The sequence below is a fragment of the Pelophylax lessonae genome (genome assembly GCF_965119305.1).
Source record: "Pelophylax lessonae genome assembly, chromosome: 5".
Classification (NCBI taxonomy): Eukaryota; Metazoa; Chordata; class Amphibia; order Anura; family Ranidae; genus Pelophylax; species Pelophylax lessonae.
This window is the reverse complement of record NC_138772.1, coordinates 546601672-546623066: the sequence shown is the minus strand read 5'-3', so window position 1 is coordinate 546623066 and position 21395 is coordinate 546601672. Positions and strand designations below refer to the sequence as shown.

The 21395-nt window shown below is 47.1% G+C and overlaps 1 protein-coding gene across 1 annotated transcript in view; it reads left to right on the top strand.

The window, feature by feature from the left end:
- LOC309555656 (uncharacterized protein) overlaps positions 1 to 21395 on the top strand; it is a gene marked incomplete at its 5' end in the record, with an annotated part of 58170 nt that overhangs the window by 13777 nt on the left and 22998 nt on the right. The window contains 1 exon segment of the mRNA XM_082257689.1: positions 1440 to 1552. Within this exon segment, the coding sequence (XP_082113815.1) occupies positions 1440 to 1552 (113 nt within the window).

The window sequence follows — 21395 nt, the reverse complement described above, 5'->3', positions numbered from 1 at the left end:
GATATCAGTGTACAAATACTGTACTGGTGACCTTAGCATAAGGAACAAACTTTTCAGAGAAAGGGAATACAATAAGACACATGGACTTTAACCTTAAATATACGTAGGGGGGTTCTTTACTGTCAGAGCGGTGGGGATGTGGAACTCTCTTCCACAAGCAGTGGTATCAGCGGGGAGCATTGATAGTTTCAAAAAATTATTAGATGGTCACCTTAAAGACCACAACATACAGGGGTATACAATGTACGGTTAACACCAAACACACACACATTATAGGTTGAACTGGATGGACTGATGTCTTTTTTCAGCCTCACTAACTATGTAACTATGTAACCTGGAGGACTCAGTACATATTTTGATGCAAGATTTGATTCCTGATATCTCCTTTCATCACTTGGAGATAGATAGGGTTCATAGAGCCCTCACGGCCCTGAGACAAGATGGCTTGCCACGTGATGTGATAGTTAAGCCACATTTCTACAGGATAAAGGAGAAAATAATGTATAAGGCCAGAAATTGAGAGGATCTCACTCTACTGGACCATAAAATCCAAATTTTCGTGGACATTTCTCAACTGACAATCCAGAAAAGGTGCTCTTTAAAGCCCCTCCTGCTGCGTCTGACCGAACGCCAAATTAAATGTCGTTGCTCCTTCACTTTCCATTTGTCCTTCACCTACAAAGGCAAATCTCATTCCTTTTGCAACTTCCATGAAGGTGAGGAAATTCCACTAGCTTTGGGACTGATCTCCAGAGATACCTCGCCACCTCCTTCTTCTTCCCCAAAACATCGGGATAGGCTGATCTCCCCCATTTGGTCTCAACAGACCCGGGCATCTACCAAACGGTCATCAGCTGCCAAGTCACAGTATGGATGATTTTGCCTCAAGCATACTATATCTGTTTTTTCTCTTCCCAAGAATTTGTTTCTTTGGACACTGACCAGGCCTGAAGGTGGTCTGTGGTTTTCCTGGAAGACAGTTGGGGATGTATTCCCCCTCACCTAATGTTGTCATTGTTGTTATCGCTTATACTTTCTAATCACTTTCCTTACAGGAAATAATGGCTCAAAGAAATGTCTTCTTGTGACTGACCCTGTGGGGGGCGTGTGTTCTGTCGCCCACCTCCTGCCCCTTGGGGATGGGGGGGTGATGGGACATGCCAGCCCTTGCTACAATGGATGCCCACTGTTCTTATCAGTGCAATACTGTGCTGGGGATGCTGGGGTGTAGTCGCATGCCACATTTAGGTGAGCTTGTTTTCCTGATTCCAAGGGAGACAACCCCACAAACTGTGATGGGAATGTTAATTTTCCATAGGACATTGACCTATTTTGGATTATAGAAATTAATTTTGTTTACATGTTGTATACTAATGGTTCTCTCTCTCTTTCTAGGTACTATCTTTCTTTCCCTTTTCTACTCTTTCTTCATATCCCAGAGTGCTGCTCTTACTGGATCCAGAGGTTTCCTCATGTAAGCTGGAGGGTCGGCCACAGGGACGATTCTTGGTAGCAGGCGAGTACAGTCTGCCAGATCATGATGTTAGCCACAGTATATTCATCCTGACCAGATGGGATTAATGCCAACGAGACAGGCTCCTGATCAAACGCGCCGCCTGATAGATTTAATATCGGCAATCCATTCTAACTGGGACAGTGGGGGCCCTAGGAGGGGAATGTTATTGTCACTTGACCTATGCAAGGCCTTCCACTCCCTTTCATGGGACTATCTGTTTGATGTCCTGAAAAGGTACAGGTTTGGCCCAAACTTTCTGACTGCCTTGGACTCCCTATATACGGCTCCCACAGCAAAAGTAATGATTAACCACTTTACGCCCGCCGCAGATGTACTGCGGTAGGCAGGCGCACCCAGGCAAATCGCTGTACATGTACGGCGCTCTCTCTCAGGAGTCTAGGGGGTGAGCACGCACCGCCGGTGGCGCGCTCCCACCCCCGCTCTTCAGCGGGGAAGCCGATGCCTGTGTCAGGTGGCTCCGATTGCCGCCTGACACCCGCGATCATTCCCTGCTTAGAGAGAAGGACGGTCGGCTGTTGTAAACATAGCCGCCCGTTCTAATCCCTGGGATGATCGTAGAGACCATGTGATCCTGCTATATAGAATCACAGGTCTCTATGGTCATTTCAGAAGCCATGCCCCCCCACAGTTAGAATCACTCCCCTAGGCTCACATTTAACCCCTTGATCACCCACAGGGTTAACCCCTGCCAATGTCATTATTACAGTAAAAGTGAATATTTTTAGCACTGATTACTGTAGTAATGTCACTGGTCCCCCCAAAAATGTCAGTTAAGTGTCCGATCTGTCCACCGCAATGTGGCAGTCCTGCAAAAAAAAAAAACGCAGATCGCCACCATTACTAGAAAAAAAAATATTTTACCAAAAATATGTAGCAGAAAACAAATTGGTCTAAAATGTTCAATTTTGATTTTTCTAATTTTTTTTTTTTTGGGAATGTCATATAGCAGAATATGAAAAATATTGTTTTTTTCCAAAACTGTTGCTCTTTTTTTGTTTAAAGCGCAAAAAATAGCACAGGTGATCAAATACCGCCAAAAGAAGGCTCTATTTGTGGGAAAAAAAGGAAATAAATTTTGTTTGGGTACAGCGTCGCATGACCGCGCAATTGTCCGTTAAAGTAACGCAGTGCCAAATCGCAAAATAGGGCCTAGTCAGGAAGGGGGCAAATCCTTCTGGTCTTAAAGTGGTTAAGGGACATAAATCCACACAAGTAGAAATACAGAGAGGCACTCGGCAGGGTTGCCCCCTTTCCCTCATACTTTTTATTTTAGCTCCTGAATCCCTTGCCATTAAGCTTAGATACCAACCGGACATTAAAGGTATACACTGTAGAGATAGGGAACATAAATGCGCTATGTTCGCGGACGCTATTCTCTTACTTCTTTCCTCACCGATTACATCTCTCCCGAGTCTTTACCAACTACTGAAACGTTTCTCTCTCATTTCGGGCCTTTCCATTAACCACTCTAAATCGGAGGCAATGAACCTGAACCTAGACATAACCACTTTAACTCAAATACAGAATTCTTTCCTATTCAAATGGCAGGGAAAAGCCCTTCCTTATTTGGGCATCTATTTGACCCTTATGGTTGATACCTTATATCAGGCTAATTATCCCCCTCTGTATAGGAGACTGTTACTTGATATACAGAGATGGGAAAAAAAGCCCTTCATGGTTTGGCAGTATACGTTCAAGATGAATCTGTTGCCAATATTGCTATATCTATTCAGGACCCTTCCTATCTCCATTAGGCTGTCTGAACTATGTGAATCCCAAACTAAAATCCTGCGCTTTGTGTGGGGGAAAAAAAGAGACCTCGGGTGAACAGGAGCACATTATTTGCACCCAAATTGAGAGGGGTCTGGGAGATCCGGATCTGGTTAAATATTTTTATGCAGCACAATTGTTCCAATTGATTCATTTTCATTCTTCTCACCAGTCGGCACAACATCCCTCAAATCCCATTAGAAAAATGATGTGGTTGAAACCGAAAGATAGGCCACCTATGCTATGTCCTACTATCTCTTTCTCCCTGAGTTTATGGGATAGATTGATTAAATCTCACGTATTCAAGTCCCCCCATACCCCCTTAGCTCCTATAACTGGTAATCCGGACTTTACCCCGGTTCTCAACCCCCACAACTTTACTTGGTGGACTAATAAAGGTTTAATTCGTATTGCTGATTGTTGTGATAATAGGGGGATCCTGGCTAGAACTGCTTTGAGAGACAAAAATACTGCTTTTCTAACTCTGAGCACTTTTTGAAATCCCTGCAAACTGTTTCTGATCTCTCTACCTCAACGGAGTATTTGTGTGGGTCATATGATAAGCACACAGGCCATATTTCAAAATGTATAGTATCCTGAGCTCCAACTCAACAAAATTATTCTATATGCAAAAATGGGAACAGGACATGATTATAACATATGAAATTAATGATTGGTTTTAGACGGCTCAACGTGCATCTCGATCATACATAAATACGGCATTGATAGAGGCCAATTATAAAGTTTTAATGAGATGGTATATGGTCCCAGTGAGAATTGCTGCATATGTCGAGGGGGCCTTTTCTATGTGTTTCCAGGGATGTGGCATGCAGGGTACAGTACTGCACACATGGTGGTCATGCCCAATGGTGAAACGTTTTTGGATTCGGGTTTACAACTTTATCTATTCACTTACGCAAGTCAACTTATCTAATTCTCCAGAGCAAGCCCTACTTGGACACTCCACTGTGGGAATGCCAAACCGAGCTTTTGTTTTCACAGCGGCCAGACTGGCAATTGCCAGATCATGGAGATCACCAACCATTCCGTTTGATCTGGTAAAACATATGTAGCACCCTTGTCATAAGCAGGGTCACCCTTGTCATAAGCAGGGTCGCTGGTAAAATTTAGTTTGCTAGTCAGTAACTAGTTTGGCTGATTTATAGCACTGTGGTATATTGGACTTCCTCTTAATCTGGGTTTGGCTGTAGTTCTCCCTTCTATCAGTTGGTGGCACTGTTGCCTCTGACATTAGAGTGAGAAATACAGTTAAACAGGCTATGAATATTTATGTCTATCTTAGCAAATTACATTGCAACTGGTGCATGCTTGGAGAGGCTATTTAACTAGGGGGAATGCTCGCTCTCTTGCCACCCAGACCCCTCTGGGGTGGGTGTGTGCCTCTATGCTGCTGCTGGGTAGGCCTGAAGCCTGGGGCCTAGCCACATGTCTGAGACTCTGCGGAGGAGAGTCAGTGTTTTGCATGGAACTGGGCATCCACAAAGATCCAGCAACCTTTGTGAGTACCTGCCTGTTTAATGAAGAAGACAGCTGTCCAGCCAGTGCAGACCACTAAAAGCGAATGTACTCAGGGGAGATGAGTTTCCTCCCAAGCCAGCCTGAACCTCAAGGTCTGTTTCCTGTACCGCTGTCTGATTGCTGTCATTTGTGAACACGGAGTCTGCCTTCTAAATTGTTTTCTAAGGGTGTCCTGTGCCCTACCCCTCTTTCCCTTATCTTATTTTTGTCCTGTTGAGAAGAAATATAGTTCTTCTGTTTTTCAAGCATAAAACTGACTGGCGCCCATCATTTCTTTACTTGTTCATTACCCACCATGCCTAACAATCCACCCCCAAAGGAGGTATGTAGGCTCTCTCTGCCTCTGAGGGTCACAATCAGGCCCTAGGAGGTTAGGGGGTGCGCTACACATAAATTAACATGGATCATGATCAATGAGCGCCTCTCAGCAACCCTCCTGGACAAAAGAGCCCAGTTTGACAAAACATAGGAACCCTGGATCAAATACCTGTCCGACCCATTGTAACTTGAGATAGTTCCAATAACAGAGTCTTATAGAGTGCAGTCATCTTCTCCTGGGATACTTCCTTTTCCTTCCACTATCACTTTCTTGTACTTTTCTTTTTCCCCACTGTTTCTTTCTTTTTCCTTCTTTTCTCCTCATTGTTCTAGATAATGTTGTGGTTGGAGGGGATGCCATACGCCTTCGAAAATTTCATTGCGGCGTCCCCTTTCCTCCTTTTGGACCATGTTTAGTTTTCTAAGTTCGGGAGGGGGGATGGGGTCCGTGCCTTTCCAGAACACCTTGGTGACAGGTGATAGAAGGATCGCCGGGCGCATCTGGTATCTGGACACATTCAGTTATACAATTGGCAAATGTGGCATCTATGTGTGAATGAAGGAGGGATATCCTACTTGTTTTTTACCACGTTTAACTGTCATAGAACTATGGAAGCTTATGTTTTCTGTACAAAATGCATTGTATTACTTTCTCTTGTTCAAAATTCAAAAAAAAATCAATGAAAATGAAAAGCAGCCTGAATTTGGGCTTTAAAGGACAACTTCCTAAGGCCTCACTTTTTTTGTGTGTTTTTTTGCGCTTTTTTGAAGCGGCACAATTCATTTGAATGAGCCACCCTCCAAAAAAAGAAGATCATGTGCCAAATTTTGGCGGCGAGTCAAGCGCCTTTTGCAAGGCACATCTTTGCAGGTTTTTCATGTGTTTTGTCAGCGGCAAATGCGTGACTGCTACCCATTTTGATGCGATTAAGAAATAATGGCACTGCAAGCATGTTGCATGTTTTAGCATGTATTTTGCGCATTTCTGCCACACCAAGATGGGAACAGGGCCTACAAGCGAAGTTGTCAGTGGACTCTGAAAATATTTATGTAGCACTGCCCCCTAGAGAGCTGCTGAGAATTACAATTCTTGGGTCCCCTGGGTTACCATTAGCAACTGACAGTAGATAAAACGACATTAAAAGTTCTTGGCACAGTCAATAATCAGTCCAGGGGATGTTGTTTTTGTGATTTTATTTAGAACTGGGATAGGAGAAGGGATGAGTGGGATACTCACACTAGTAACTATGCACAATTCTGAGGAAAACCGACTGTAGGATGCGGCAAGGCCGCTGCTTCACCTTGCCACTGAAGTGAAAATAAGATTACTGTTCCTGCTTGAATACTCTCTTCGGGGTCAATAACTTGGCACCCCCTTTACTCTCACTGACTGTGTGCTGACACCTGTCCGCTGACTCTAGCCACTTTAGTGGTCCCCTTCCTGGGCAGACCCTTTGGCAAGCTCCCCTGTACTCATGGATAGAGTTGAGCGGACACCTGGATGTCCGTGTTCGGTGGGTCTGGCCGAACTTGAAAAAAAAGTCCGGGTCCGTTACCCGGACTTTTTCTGAACTTGACCCGGACACCGAACCCCATTGAAGTCAATGGGGACCCGAACTTTCAGGCACTAAAATGGCTCTAAAAAAACAATGGAAAGGGCTAGAGTGCTGCAAATGGCAGCAAAATGTAGTTAAGAGCATGGCAAGTGCTCTGCAAACAAATGTGGATAGGGAAATTACTTAAAACAACAAAAAAAACAGAAAAATAAAAAAAATTTCTTCATCTGTAAAGGACGAGGCCCATATGGAGTAGGAGGGAGGTTGAGGTGGCGGTGGATGTGGTGGTGTAGGTGGAAGCGGCGGTGGAGGGGGACGAGGTAGCCAACACTGCTTTTTTTTAGTCATTTTAAATTAGGGTACACCCCAAAAGATTGAGAAAGATCAAAAATAAAACAATGGCTGGGTAAAGCCGGTATCCATCTCTATTCTGCCTGGTTCATTTTAATGAATGTGAGCTTGTCCATATTGTCTCTGGACAGGCGGCTGCGCTTGTCTGTGATAACGCCCCCAGCCGTGCTAAATACACATTCAGATAATACACTGGCTGCAGGGCACGCCAGCACCTCCAAGGCATAAAGGGCAAGCTCAGGCCATGTGCCCAATTTGGAGACCCAGACGTTGAAGGGGGCAGACCTGTCATTCATTACATGTAGGCGTGTGCACACATACTGCTCCACCATGTTGGTGAAATGCTGCTTCCTGCTAAGACGTTCCATATGAGCTGCTGGTACTGCTGTTTGTTGTGGCGTGCTGACAAAGCTTTTCCACATTTCAGCCATGCTAACCCTGCCTTCTGAGGTGCTGGCAGTGCCCTGGTTGCGTTGGCGACCTCTTCCTCCTCCTCCTCTGCCTTGGCCTTGTGCTTCCACTGTGGCCCCGTTGTCAGGTGGGAATGCCAGCAGCATAGCGTCTACCAGCGTGCGCTTGTAGTCGCGCATCTTGCGATCACGCTCCAGTGAGTGAATTAAGGATGGTACGTTGTCCTTGTAACGGGGATCTAGCAGTGTGGCCACCCAGTAATCAGCACAAGTTAGAATGTGGGCAACTCGGCGGTCGTTGTGGAGACACTGCAGCATGTAATCGCTCATGTGTGCCAGGCTGCCCAGAGGCAACGAAAGGCTGTCCTCTGTGAGAGGTGTATCGTCTGTGTCCTCTGTATCCCCCCAGCCACGCACCAGTGATGGCCATGAGCTGGCCTGGGTGCCACCCTGCTGTGAACATGGTTCCATTTCCTTCTCCATCTCCTCCTCCTCATCCTCTAGAACTGTGCCCCTGCTGGACAATTGTGTACCCGGCGTTTGTGGGTGCAGGAACCCACCCTCGGAGCCACTTGTGAAAGCCTTGGAAATGATCCCTCTTCCTCCTCCTCCTCCTCCTCCTCCTCCTGTGCCACATCCTCTTCCATCATCGCCTGAATCGTTTTTTCAAGGAGGCATAGAAGTGGGATAATTAAGCTGACAACGGCGTCATCGGCACTGGCCATGTTGGTGGAGTACTCAAAACAGCGCAACAAGGCACACAGGTCTCGCATGGAGGCCCAGTTATTGGTGGTGAAGTGGTGCTGTTCCGCAGAGCGACTCACTCGTGCGTGCTGCAGCTGAAACTCCACTATGGCCTGCTGCTGCTCGCACAGTCTTTCCAGAATGTGCAAGGTGGAGTTCCACCTTGTGGGCACGTCACATATGAGGCGGTGAGCGGGAAGGCCGAAGTTACGCTGCAGCGCTGACAGGCGAGCAGCAGCAGGGTGAGAATGCCGAAAGTGCGCACAGACAGCCCGCACTTTCTGCAGCAGCTCTGACATATCGGGGTAATTTTTAAGGAACCTCTGCACCACCAAATTCAGCACATGCGCCAGGGAAGGGATGTGCGTCAAACCGGCTAGGCCCAGAGCTGCTATGAGATTTTGCCCGTTATCGCACACCACCAGGCCGGGCTTGAGGCTCGCTGGCAGCAACCACTCATCGGTCTGCTGTTTCATGCTCCTCCACAAATCCTGCGCGGTGTGTGGTTTTGACCCCAAACAGGCAAGTTTTAAAACTGCCTGCTGTCGTTTACCTCTGGCTGTGCTGAAGTTGGTGGTGAAGGTGTTACGCTGACAGGATGAGGAGGCGGTAGAGGATGAGGAAGCGGAGTAGGAGGAGTTAGGAACAGGAGGCAAACTGAAGCGCCCTGCAATCCTCGGTGGGGGAAGAACATGCGCCAAATTGCTATCCGCCTCAGGCCCAGCCGCCACTGAATTTACCCAGTGTGCCGTTAGGGAGATATAACGCCCCTGACCATGCTAACTGGTCCACATATCGGTAGTTAGGTGGACCTTGCCACAGATGGCGTTGCGCTGTGCACACCTGATTTTTTACCCCACTTGGTTGTGCAGGGAAGGGATGGCTTGCCTGGAAAAGTAGTGGCGGCTGGGCACGACGTACTGTGGGACAGCCACCGACATAAGGCTTTTAAAACTGTGCGTCTCCACCAGACGGAATGACAGCATTTCAAAGGCCAAGAATTTTGAAATGCTGGCATTCAGGGCCAGGGATCGTGGGTGGGTAGGGGGGTACTTCCTCTTCCTCTGAAGTGTTTGGGAGATGGAAAGCTGAACGCTTCCACGGGACATTGTGGAGATGGTTGGTGACCCAGGTGGTGGTGTTGCTGACAGATCCTCTGTTTGCGGGGTGGCAGGTGCCGGTATCACTACAGAGGTGTATGAAGAGGCCGAAACTGCAGCAGAAGAGGAAGCAGGAGGACCAGAGCCAGAGACCTTTCTTGGTTTTGAAGGTGTCTACTCCACTGCAGCTCGTGCTTTGCACTTAGATGCCTGATCATGCAGGTTGTGCTCAGGTTGAGAAGGTTTATGCCTCGCTTCAGGCTCTGATTGCACAGCGTGCAAACCACTCGTGTCCTGTCATCAGCACATTGTCTGAAGAACTTCCACGCTAGAGAACTCCTTTGATCTGGCTTTGGTGCGCTCGGTCCCTTGCTGCGTTGGGCAGTAGCAGGTGTAGTGTCTAGGGCACAGCTGCTCCACTTCTGCACCCTCTTCTGCTGTTCTGGTGGCTCTGTGCGACCACCGCCTCTTCCTCCAAACTACTCAGGTCACCTGCATGACCTTCATTCCATGTGGGGTCGAGGACCTCATCGTCCTCCACATCATCCTCCACCCAGTCTTCAACCCTGCCCTCCTTGTCGGTCTCCACAATTCTGAGTGCCGCAGCAGTTGGCACCTGCGTTTTGTCATCATCGGAGACGTGCTGCGATGGTCCTTCCATGTACTCATCTTGAGAAATAAGTGGTTGGGCATCGCTGCACTCAATCTCTTCCACCTGCTGACAGAGTCATCAAAAAGAAGAAGAGACTGCTGCATGACTTGGGGCTCAGACTGCTTGCCTGATTTGCAAGGGGGTGAGGTGAAAGACGGTAGGACATCGGCTGCAGGTGCCAACTCTGACCTTTCTGCAGTAGACTGGGTGGGAGACAATGTGAAGGAACTGGAGGCACTGTCAGCAACCCAATCTACTATCGCCTGTACTTGTTCTTGCCTCAACACTTGTAGAGGCGCATGATGCCCTACCAAATACTGCTGCAGGTTCTGTTGCCTACTCACACTTGGGGAAGGAGTTTCACTTGTGCATGTAGCTGGCACAGATCAACCACGTCCTCTCCTTGCAACAGGAGCTCTACCAGCAGCACCACGACCCAGGCCACGGCCCCTATTTGACATTCTCCTCATATTTCTGTAATTTATGATCTTGCCCTAGAAAGGTGTTTATTGAATAGCGGAACAAAACAACAACAGTATCCCATGGGTGTATCTCACAGTCAAATATGCGAACTATGCCGCAATTTAATTTTTTTTATCCCAAAAGGGTGTTTATTAAATAGCGGAATAGAAAAACAGTATAGAAATACAACGGGTGTATCTCACAGTCAGTTATGCAAAGTATGTCGCAATTTAATTTTTTTCACCCCAAAAGGGTGTATATTGAATAGCGCAGGGTTTCTCAACTCCGGTCCTCAGGGCACACTAACAGGCCAGGTTTGCAAGAAAACTGAAATATATCACAGGTGATATAATTTGCTGCTCAGTGATGGCAGTATTCTAGTCTGCATCTCCCCAAGGTAATACTTAAAATCTGGCCTGTTAGTGTGCCCTGAGGACTGGAGTTGAGAAACACTGGAATAGCGGAATAGAAAAAAGTATATAAAACGGTGTATCTCACACGTACAAACACAGACTAGGCCCCGATTACAATTTTTTGTACCCTAAAGGGAGGATGAGGATGAGGAAGAGGAGTAGGAGGACTTCGGAACAGGAGGCAAACTAAAGCGCCCTGCAATCCTCGGCGGTGGAAGGAGATGCGCCAAACAAATTTAAAAGGTGTATCTCACACGTACCGATACAGACTATGCCGCAATTTAATTTTTTTCACCCCAAAAGGGTGTATATTGAATAGCGGAATAGAAAAAAGTATATAAAACGGTGTATCTCACACGTACAAACACAGACTAGACCCCGATTACAATTTTTTGTACCCTAAAGGGAGGATGAAGATGAGGAAGAGGAGTAAAAGTAGGAGGAGTTCGGAACAGGAGGCAAACTGAAGCGCCCTGCAATCCTCGGCGGTGGAAGGAGATGCGCCAAACAAATTTAAAAGGTGTATCTCACACGTACCGATACAGACTATGCAGCAATTACATTTTTTTTACCCCAAAAGGGTGTATATTGAATAGCGGAATAGAAAAAAGTATATAAAACGGTGTATCTCATACGAAAAAAACACAGACTAGGCCCCAATTACAATTTTTTGTACCCTAAAGGGAAGATGAGGAAGAGGAGTAGGAGGAGTTCGGAACAGGAGGCAAACTGAAGCGCCCTGCAATCCTTGGCGGTGGAAGGAGATGCGCCAAACATATTTTAAAAGGTGTATTTCACACGTACCGATACAGACTATGCAGCACTTTAATTTTTTTCACCACAAAAGGGTGTATATTGAATAGCGGAATAGAAAAAAGTATATAAAACGGTGTATCTCACACGTACAAACACAGACTAGGCCCCGATTACAATTTTTTGTACCCTAAAGCGAGGATGAGGATGAGGAAGAGGAGTAGGAGGAGTTCGGAACAGGAGGCAAACTGAAGCACCCTGCAATCCTCGGTGGTGGAAGGAGATGCGCCAAACAAATTTAAAAGGTGTATCTCACACGTACCGATACAGACTATGCTGCAATTTAATTTTTTTTACCCCCAAAAGGGTGTATATTGAATAGCGGAATAGAAAAAAGTATATAAAACGGTGTATCTCACACGTACAAACACAGACTAGGCCCCGATTACAATTTTTTGTACCCTAAAGGGAGGATGAGGATGAGGAAGAGGAGTAGGAGGAGTTCGGAACAGGAGGCAAACTGAAGCGCCCTGCAATCCTCGGTGGTGGAAGGAGATGCGCCAAACAAATTTAAAAGGTGTATCTCACACGTACCGATACAGACTATGCCGCAATTTAATTTTTTTTCACCCCAAAAGGGTGTATATTGAATAGCGGAATAGAAAAAGTATATAAAACGGTGTATCTCACATGTACAAACACAGACTAGGCCCCGATTACAATTTTTTGTACCCTAAAGGGAGGATGAGGAAGAGAAGTAGGAGGAGTTCGGAACAGGAGGCAAACTGAAGCGCCCTGCAATCCTCGGCGGTGGAAGGAGATGCGCCAAACAAATTTAAAAGGTGTATCTCACACGTACCGATACAGACTATGCCGCAATTTAATTTTTTTTACCCCCAAAAGGGTGTATATTGAATAGCGGAATAGAAAAAAGTATATAAAACGGTGTATCTCACACGTACAAACACAGACTAGGCCCCGATTACAATTTTTTGTACCCTAAAAGGAGGATGAGGATGAGGAAGAGGAGTAGGAGGAGTTGGGAACAGGAGGCAAATGAAAGCGCCCTGCAATCCTCGGCGGTGGAAGGAGATGCGCCAAACAAATTTAATTGCGGAATAGAAAAAAGTATATAAAACGGTGTATCTCACATGTACAAACACAGACTAGGCCCCGATTACAGTTTTTTGTAACGCAATTTAATTTTTTTTCACCCCAAAAGGGTGTATATTGAATAGCGGAATATAAAAAAGTATATAAAACGGTGTATCTCACACGTACAAACACAGACTAGGCCCCGATTACAATTTTTTGTACCCTAAAGGGAGGATGAGGATGAGGAAGAGGAGTAGGAGGAGTTCGGAACAGGAGGCAAACTGAAGCACCTTGTAATCCTCGGCGGTGGAAGGAGATGCGCCAAACAAATTTAATTGCGGAATAGAAAAAAGTATATAAAACGGTGTATCTCACACGTACAAACACAGACTAGGCCCCGATTACAGTTTTTTGTAACGCAATTTAATTTTTTTTCACCCCCAAAAGGGTGTATATTGAATAGCGGAATAGAAAAAGTATATAAAACGGTGTATCTCACACGTACAAACACAGACTAGGCCCCGATTACAATTTTTTGTACCCTAAAGGGAGGATGAGGATGAGGAAGAGGAGTAAAAGTAGGAGGAGTTTGGAACAGGAGGCAAACTGAAGCACCCTGCAATCCTCGGCGGTGAAAGGAGATGCGCCAAACAAATTTAAAAGGTGTATCTCACACGTACCGATACAGACTATGCCGCAATTTAATTTTTTTTACCCCCAAAAGGGTGTATATTGAATAGCGGAATAGAAAAAAGTATATAAAACGGTGTATCTCACACGTACAAACACAGACTAGGCCCCGATTACAATTTTTTGTACCCTAAAGGGAGGATGAGGAAGAGGAGTAGGAGGAGTTCGGAACAGGAGGCAAACTGAAGCGCCCTGCAATCCTCGGTGGTGGAAGGAGATGCGCCAAACAAATTTAAAAGGTGTATCTCACACGTACCGATACAGACTATGCCGCAATTTAATTTTTTTTACCCCCAAAAGGGTGTATATTGAATAGTGGAATAGAAAAAAGTATATAAAACGGTGTATCTCACTAGAGATGTATAGAACTGTTCGCCGGCGAACAGTTCCCGGCGAACTTAGCATGTTTGCGTTCGCCGCTGCCGGCGAACATATGCGATGTTCGGTCCGCCCCCAATAAGACATCATTGAGGCAAACTTTGACCCTGAACTTTACAGTCAGCAGGCACATTTCCAGCCAATCAGCATACCTCCCTCCCACACCCTCCCACCTCCTATAAATAAGCAAGGGCAGCATCCATCTTAGATCATTCTGAAGCAGTGTGTGTAGTGAGAGTAGGGAGAGAGCTGCTGCTGCTGCTGCTGTGTTAAGCTAGGGACAGTTAGTCAGTGTTCCTGGTTTTGCAGTGTTCTTTGTCCACTACTGCTGTAATATCAGCACCCCAAAAAGCCCTTCTAAGGGCTGGTATTTGTGTAATTTTTTTTATTATATATATATATTGTAACAGGAAGTCAGCTAAATCTGGGAATGTAGTCACAGGAAGGAGATACATTTCCACCTGACTTAGAAAGTCCATTAATTAATTTAGGGTGTTGGCTACAGAGCTAGCCAGCAGGAAGTTGAAAGGCCTTCACCTGTTCAGAATGAGGGAGTTAAGGCTCTATAATTTGTTCAGAGAAATTCCTATTGTTTGCTGCCTCCAGAAGCTGCATCCTGAAGCCATGTGGGCTGGGAGCAGGAGGACAGTCAGCGTGTGCCTCCCGACAGGATGTGTGGGCCTGGGAGAAGACCCCCCGGAGTGATGTGTGCCCGGGACGGTAACCAAGGGTGAATACGTCTCAAAGGTGAGAAGACGAACTGTTGATGTGAAAGAAACAAAGGACTGTGTTGCCCTGTGAAGCTATTATAAAAGGACTATTGAGTGTCCGCTGTAGGACAAGGAAGTCTGACCAACAGTAGGTTGGAGACAGACACTTAGGCAGGTTCCAGTTGTGAGAAGGTAGCCGCCCACAGAGGCAAGGATTTATTTTCTGTCAGGATCTTCTCTCCTGCACACATAGATTGTGCAATCTCATGCACCAGATAAAGTTCATCAAACATTTGCACTTCCTTGCAGGGATCTCTGCTTATGCCCACTGCATACCTCCACCATATGTAAGGGATTAGCTCGGTGGCGGGTGTGGATGACCCCTTGGGGGGTGCGTTTTCCAGAGAGAGGTAGCCGACAAGTGCTTGCAAACAAACAGTGTGGTTTATTAAATGGTGTTTTCTTCACCAGGCTGTATGCAGCAAAACATCCAAAATAAAATAAAACAGAAAATAAATCCTTGCCTCTGTGGGCGGCTACCTTCTCACAACTGGAACCTGCCTAAGTGTCTGTCTCCAACCTACTGTTGGTCAGACTTCCTTGTCCTACAGCGGACACTCAATAGTCCTTTTATAATAGCTTCACAGGGCAACACAGTCCTTTGTTTCTTTCACATCAACAGTTCGTCTTCTCACCTTTGAGACGTATTCACCCTTGGTTACCGTCCCGGGCACACATCACTCCGGGGGGTCTTCTCCCAGGCCCACACATCCTGTCGGGAGGCACACGCTGACTGTCCTCCTGCTCCCAGCCCACATGGCTTCAGGATGCAGCTTCTGGAGGCAGCAAACAATAGGAATTTCTCTGAACAAATTATAGAGCCTTAACTCCCTCATTCTGAACAGGTGAAGGCCTTTCAACTTCCTGCTGGCTAGCTCTGTAGCCAACACCCTAAATTAATTAATGGACTTTCTAAGTCAGGTGGAAATGTATCTCCTTCCTGTGACTACATTCCCAGATTTAGCTGACTTCCTGTTACAATATATATATATATATACACCTAGCGTCCCCAAAAGCCCTTTTAAGGGCTGGTAATTGAGTTGTTTCTTCTTATATATATATATCTATATCTATCTAGTGTCCCCAAAAGCCCTTTTAAGGGCTGGTAATTGAGGATTTTTTTTTATTTATATATATATACATATATATATATCTAGTGTCCCCAAAAGCCCTTTTAAGGGCTGGTAAGGTAATAGAGTTTTTTCTTTATATATATATATATACATATATATCTATTGTACACTGCAGTTGCCTGCCCGCTGTGTGTGAGAGGCCACAGACCTACCACAGACTGTACTGTGTGCACACCACACTCATTTCGGGTGGCACAGGCACAGTACCTTGCATTTTAAAAAATATTTTTTTTTTCCTCTGTCATAATTGCAGTGAGTGCTGTGTCAGGTCCACAGAGTGCACTGTACCCACTGCAGTGCACTGCCCACCACTGATATATATATACGGTGGCACAGCATCTTGTTGCAAATTGAAAAAAAAAAAATATTTTTTATTATTGCAGTTGCCTGGGCTGCCAGTTACTGTCAGGTCCACAGAGTGTACTGTGCCCACTGCAGTGCCACTGTGTGCCCACCCACCACTGATATATAAGGTGGCACAGCAGCTTGCAAAGTAAAAAAAAAAATATATATTTTTTAATTGCAGTTGCCTGGGTGCCAGTGACTGCTGTCAGGTCCACAGAGAGTGTACTGTGCCACTGCCCACCCACCACTGATATATAAGGTGGCACAGCAGCTTGCAAAGTAAAATAAAATATATATTTTTTAAAATTTCAGTTGCCTGGGTGCCAGTGACTGCTGTCAGGTCCACAGAGAGTGTACTGTGCCACTGCCCACCCACCACTGATATATAAGGTGGCACAGCAGCTTGCAAAGTAAAATAAAATATATATTTTTTAAAATTGCAGTTGCCTGGGTGCCAGTGACTGCTGTCAGGTCCACAGAGAGTGTACTGTGCCACTGCCCACCCACCACTGATATATAAGGTGGCACAGCAGCTTGCAAAGTAAAATAAAATATATATTTTTTAAAATTGAAGTTGCCTGGGTGCCAGTGACTGCTGTCAGGTCCACAGAGAGTGTACTGTGCCACTGCCCACCCACCACTGATATATAAGGTGGCACAGCAGCTTGCAAAGTAAAATAAAATATATATTTTTTAAAATTGCAGTTGCCTGGGTGCCAGTGACTGCTGTCAGGTCCACAGAGAGTGTACTGTGCCACTGCCCACCCACCACTGATATATAAGGTGGCACAGCAGCTTGCCAAGTAAAAAGAAAATATATATTTTTTAATTGCAGTTGCCTGAGTGCCAGTGACTGTCAGGTCCACAGAGTGTACTGTACCCACTGCCCAACACTCCTATAGGGTGGCACAGCACCTTGCACTCATAGTACACAACACATTAAAAAAGAAAATGACAGGCAGAGGCAGGCCACCCCGCAAGGGCCGTCGTGGTCGTGGTGCTGTGATTTCCTTAGGCCCTAGAATAATGCCCAGTGTTCAGAGGCCACCACAGACCCTGAACTCAAAAAATTCTGAGGCCATAGTTGACTGGCTTACACAAGACACCCAATTGTCTACAGCTTCCGCTCGGAACCCTAATGCACCATCCTCCTCCAGCTCAGCTTCGGGCACCTCTCAATTTACCACTCGCCAGCCCGCCGGCACCACCACCAACACTACCACCACAGCCGCTTCACTTGATCCGTCAGAGGAGTTATTTTCACATCAGTTGGAAGAAATAAGTGATGCGCAACTATTAGTGCCAGAGGATGTAGATAACGGGGATATGTCTCAGTCAGGCAGCATTATACACATGGACGTACATTGTGATGATGATGATGTTGTACCTGCTCCTGCTGTCTTTGCTGAGTTGTCAAGTGAAGCGGCTGATGATGACGATGTGTCTGTGGATGTCACCTGGGTGCCTGCTCGAAGAGCAGAAGAAGAGGGGGAAAGTTCAGATGGGGAGACAGAGAGGAGGAGGAGACGAGTTGGAAGCAGGGGGAGGAGGTCATCGCAAGGAGCTAGTGGCGCAGTCAGACAGCATGTAGATTCGGCACCCGGGGTCAGCCAGACAGCACGCCAATCAACGCAAGCTGTTGCCACCACCAGAATGCCATCCTTGCAAAGCTCAGCAGTGTGACATTTTTTTTGTGTGTCTGCCTCTGATATCAGCGATGCCATTTGTAACCTGTGCCAAAAGAAACTGAGTCGTGGGAAGTCCAACACCCACCTAGGTACAACTGCTTTGCGAAGGCACATGATCTCACATCACAAACGCCTATGGGATCAACACATGAGTAAAAGCAGCACACAAACTGAAAGCCACCATCCTCCTCCTGGTCCAGCATCTTCAGCCACGTCAACCACTGCTGTCCTCCATGCCCCCTATCAACAACCCGCCCCTCCGCCTCTCACCTTCAGCAGTTCCTGCTTGTCACCTGCCCACAGTCAGGTGTCTGTCAAGGAAATGTTTGAGCGTAAGAAGCCAATCTCGCAGAGTCACCCCCTTGCCCGGCGTCTGACAGCTGGCTTGTCGGAACTCTTAGCCCGCCAGCTTTTACCATACAAGCTGGTGGAGTCTGAGGCCTTCAAAAAATTTGTTGCTATTGGGACACCGCAGTGGAAGGTACCCGGCCGAAATTATTTTTCACAAAAGGCAATCCCCAACCTGTACTCTATTGTGGAAAAGGAAATCATGTCACGTCTGGCACACAGTGTTGGGGCAAGGGTCCATCTGACCACTGATAGCTGGTCTGCAAAGCACGGTCAGGGCAGGTATATAACATACACTGCGCATTGGGTAAACCTGCTGGCGGCTGCCAAGCATGGAATGAGTGGCTCTGCTGCAGAGGAGTTGGTGACACCGCCACGACTTGCAGGCAGGCCTGCTGCCACCTCCTCTACTCCTCCTACTCCATCCTCTTTGCTAACCTCCTCGGCTGAGTCCTCTTCTGCTGTTGCGTCTTGCTCCACACCAACTGCACCCCCCCCCAGCTCCCCAGGGGCTATTCCACATGCCGGATACGACAGTGTCACGCTGTCTTGGGGTTGACTTGCCTGAAAGCAGAGAGTCACACCGGACCAGCACTACTGTCCGCCCTGAACGCACAGGTGGATCAGTGGCTGACCCCGCACCAACTGGAGATCGGCAAAGTGGTGTGTGACAACGGGAGCAATTTGTTGGCGGCATTGAATTTGGGCAAGTTGACACATGTGCCGTGCATGGCACATGTGTTGAATCTGATTGTGCAACGTTTTGTGCAGAAGTACCCAGGCTTACAGGACGTCCTCAAGCAGGCCAGGAAGGTGTGTGGCCATTTCAGGCGTTCCTACACGGCCATGGCGCACTTTGCAGATATTCAGCGGCGAAACAACATGCCAGTGAGGCGCTTGATTTGCGACAGCCCGACACGTTGGAATTCAACACTGCTAATGTTCGACCGCCTGCTCCAACAAGAAAAAGCGGTCAACGAGTATTTGTATGACCGGGGTGCTAGGACAGCCTCTGCAGAGCTGGGTATTTTTTTGCCACGTTACTGGACGCTCATGCGCAATGCCTGTAGGCTCATGCGTCCTTTTGAGGAGGTGACAAACCTAGTGAGTCGCACCAAAGGCACCATCAGCGACATCATCCCATATGTTTTTTTCCTGGAGCGTGCCCTGCGAAGAGTGCTGGATCAGGCCGTAGATGAGCGTGAAGAGGAAGAGGAAGAGTTGTGGTCACCATCACCACCACCAGAAACAGCCGTACCATTGCTTGCTGGACCTGTGGCAACACTGGAAGAGGAGTGTGAGGAAGAGGAGTCAGAGGAGGAATGTGGCTTTGAGGAGGAGGAACACCAACCACAGCAGGCATCCCAGGGTGCTCGTTGTCACCTATCTGGTACCCGTGGTGTTGTACGTGGCTGGGGGGAAGAACACACCTTCCAAGACATCAGTGAGGACGAGGAATTGGACATGAGTAGCTCGGCATCCAACCTTGTGCAAATGGGGTCTTTCATGCTGTCATGCCTGTCGAGAGACCCTCGTATAAAAAGGCTGAAGGAGAACGACCTGTACTGGGTGGCCACGCTACTAGACCCCCGGTATAAGCAGAAAGTCTGTGATATGTTACCCAATTACCGGCAGTCGCAAAGGATGCAGCAGCTACAAAATAAGTTAAAAACTATGCTTTACACAGCATATAAGGGTGATGTCACAGCACAACGGGAATCCAACAGGGGAAGAGGTGAAAGTAATCCTCCTCCTACCACCACAACCACGCCGGCAAGGACAGGACGCTTTACAGACGTCTTGTTGATGGAGGACATGCGGAGCTTTTTTAGTCCTATGCATCGCCACAGCCCTTCGGGGTCCACCCTCAGAGAACGACTCGACCGACAGGTAGCAGACTACCTTGCCTTAACTGCAGATATCGACACTCTGAGGAGCGATGAACCCCTTGACTACTGGGTGTGCAGGCTTGACCTGTGGCCTGAGCTATCCCAATTTGCCATTGAACTTCTGGCCTGCCCCGCTTCAAGTGTGCTGTCAGAAAGGACCTTCAGGGCAGCAGGAGGTATTGTCACTGAGAAGAGAAGTCGCCTAGGTCAAAAAAGTCTTGATTACCTCACGTTTATTAAGATGAATGAGGCATGGATCCCGAAAGGGACTGACAGTGGGGGATGCATTTGACTAAAAAAGGCCTGGTGATGACTGAGATGCCTTGGCCTAAAAATGGTCCACACGCTGCTGTATATAATCATTCTCTGCATGCCGGATGACTTACGTGACGTCTCCGCCACCAACTACGGTTCAAGCCGCAATGTTTTAGTGCACTTTCTGTCTTAAAACCTCAATTTTTCAGGCCGCTGCTACAGCAGCGGCTGCAACAATACCTGCTTTTTCATGCATGTGTACATGCCTAATTTTTCTGGCCTCTGGTGCTACACTGTGGCTGCAAAAAACAAAAAAAAGGCACATACATGTGTCAATTCCCCTTCGTGATCGTTACCTTGTCGTGGTGAAGGGGCTTGCGTATCACAATGAAGCGATCACCTCTAGGATTGTGTTGGCACACCCCAGATGATAAGGTTGTTGCTTCATTGTGTACAGACCAAAAGCGATCCGCAGGATAATTTTTCATAGAAAAAACATTCATTTTCTTTCATTCTTTCTGCGGAGCTGGGTATTTTTTGGCCGCGTTACTGAATGCTCATGAACAATGGCTGTAGGCTCATGCGTCCTTTTGCGGAGATGACAACCCTGGTGGTCAGTCGAACCCAAGGCAACATCATCGACCTCATCCCATATGCGTTTTTTCTGGAGCGTGCCCTGCGAAGAGTACTGGATCAGGCTGTAGATGAGCATGAAGAGGAAGAGTTGTGGTCCCCATCACCACCAGAAGCAGCCTTGTCGTTGTCAATTGCTGGACCTGTGGCAACGCAGAGAGAGGAGTCTGAAGAAGAGAAGTCAGAGGAGGAAGGTGGCTTTGAGGAGGTGGAATACCAGCCACAGCAGGCGTCCCAGGGGGCTTGTTCTCACCTTTCGGGGACCCTTGGTGTTGCATGTGGCTGGGTGGAGGAAGAGACCTTCAATGATGTCAGTGAGGACAAGGAACGGGACATGGCTAGCTTGGTATCCAACCTTGTGCAAATGGGGAGTTTGCGGTTGTGCAAATGGACTGACTGACTGTTAAACGGGGAGTTTGGTCTGTCAGAGTTTGGTCTGTCACTGTGAAGCGGGCGACGGGCGTAACCCTTACACTACTTGACCGATAAAACATCATACCTGATCGTATTCACACACTGGATGTTTTAGTGCTGGTTTACACTGCCGCTACCACTAAAGTAGCGTC